Raw genomic sequence first — 417 nt, forward strand, 5'->3', positions numbered from 1 at the left:
CTGCTGTTGCTGCTGCTGCTGAGGCTGCCCCGTTATTTAGTTTGCTGCTGCTGCACTTGCTGCTGCTGTTGCTGCTGCAGTTGCTGCTGCAGTTGCTGCTGCAGTTGCTGCTGCCCCGCGAAATGCGATTGCTGCTGCTGCTTCTGAGTGCCACAATTGCTGCTGCAGCAGCAGAAGCAGCAGCTCTGCTGCTTAACATTATGTTTCATCTGCAACTCCTGCTGCTATTCCTGCTGCTGCTGCTGCTGCTGCTGCTGCTGCTGCTGCTGCTGCTGCTGCTGTTGCTGCTGCTGTGCAGGTGTTTGAAAAGCTGGTGGCGATATTGGTGGATCGCTTTGAGCTGCACGCCACCCTCTGGCTGTCTTCTCCTCACCCCCCTGCAGCAGCAGCAAGCAGCAGCAGCAGCAGCAGCAGCAG

At 57.8% G+C, this 417-nt stretch overlaps 1 protein-coding gene across 1 annotated transcript in view; it reads left to right on the forward strand.

Moving 5' to 3' along the window:
- Positions 1-417, forward strand: part of EMH_0011610 (uncharacterized protein) — a gene marked incomplete at both ends in the record, with an annotated part of 12,233 nt that overhangs the window by 9,594 nt on the left and 2,222 nt on the right. The window contains one exon of the mRNA XM_013499331.1: positions 299-415. Within this exon, the coding sequence (XP_013354785.1) occupies positions 299-415 (117 nt within the window). The remainder of the gene's footprint in view (positions 1-298; positions 416-417) is intronic.

Source organism: Eimeria mitis, genomic scaffold (genome assembly GCF_000499745.2).
Source record: "Eimeria mitis Houghton genomic scaffold, Emh_scaff422, whole genome shotgun sequence".
Lineage (NCBI taxonomy): Eukaryota > Apicomplexa > Conoidasida > Eucoccidiorida > Eimeriidae > Eimeria > Eimeria mitis.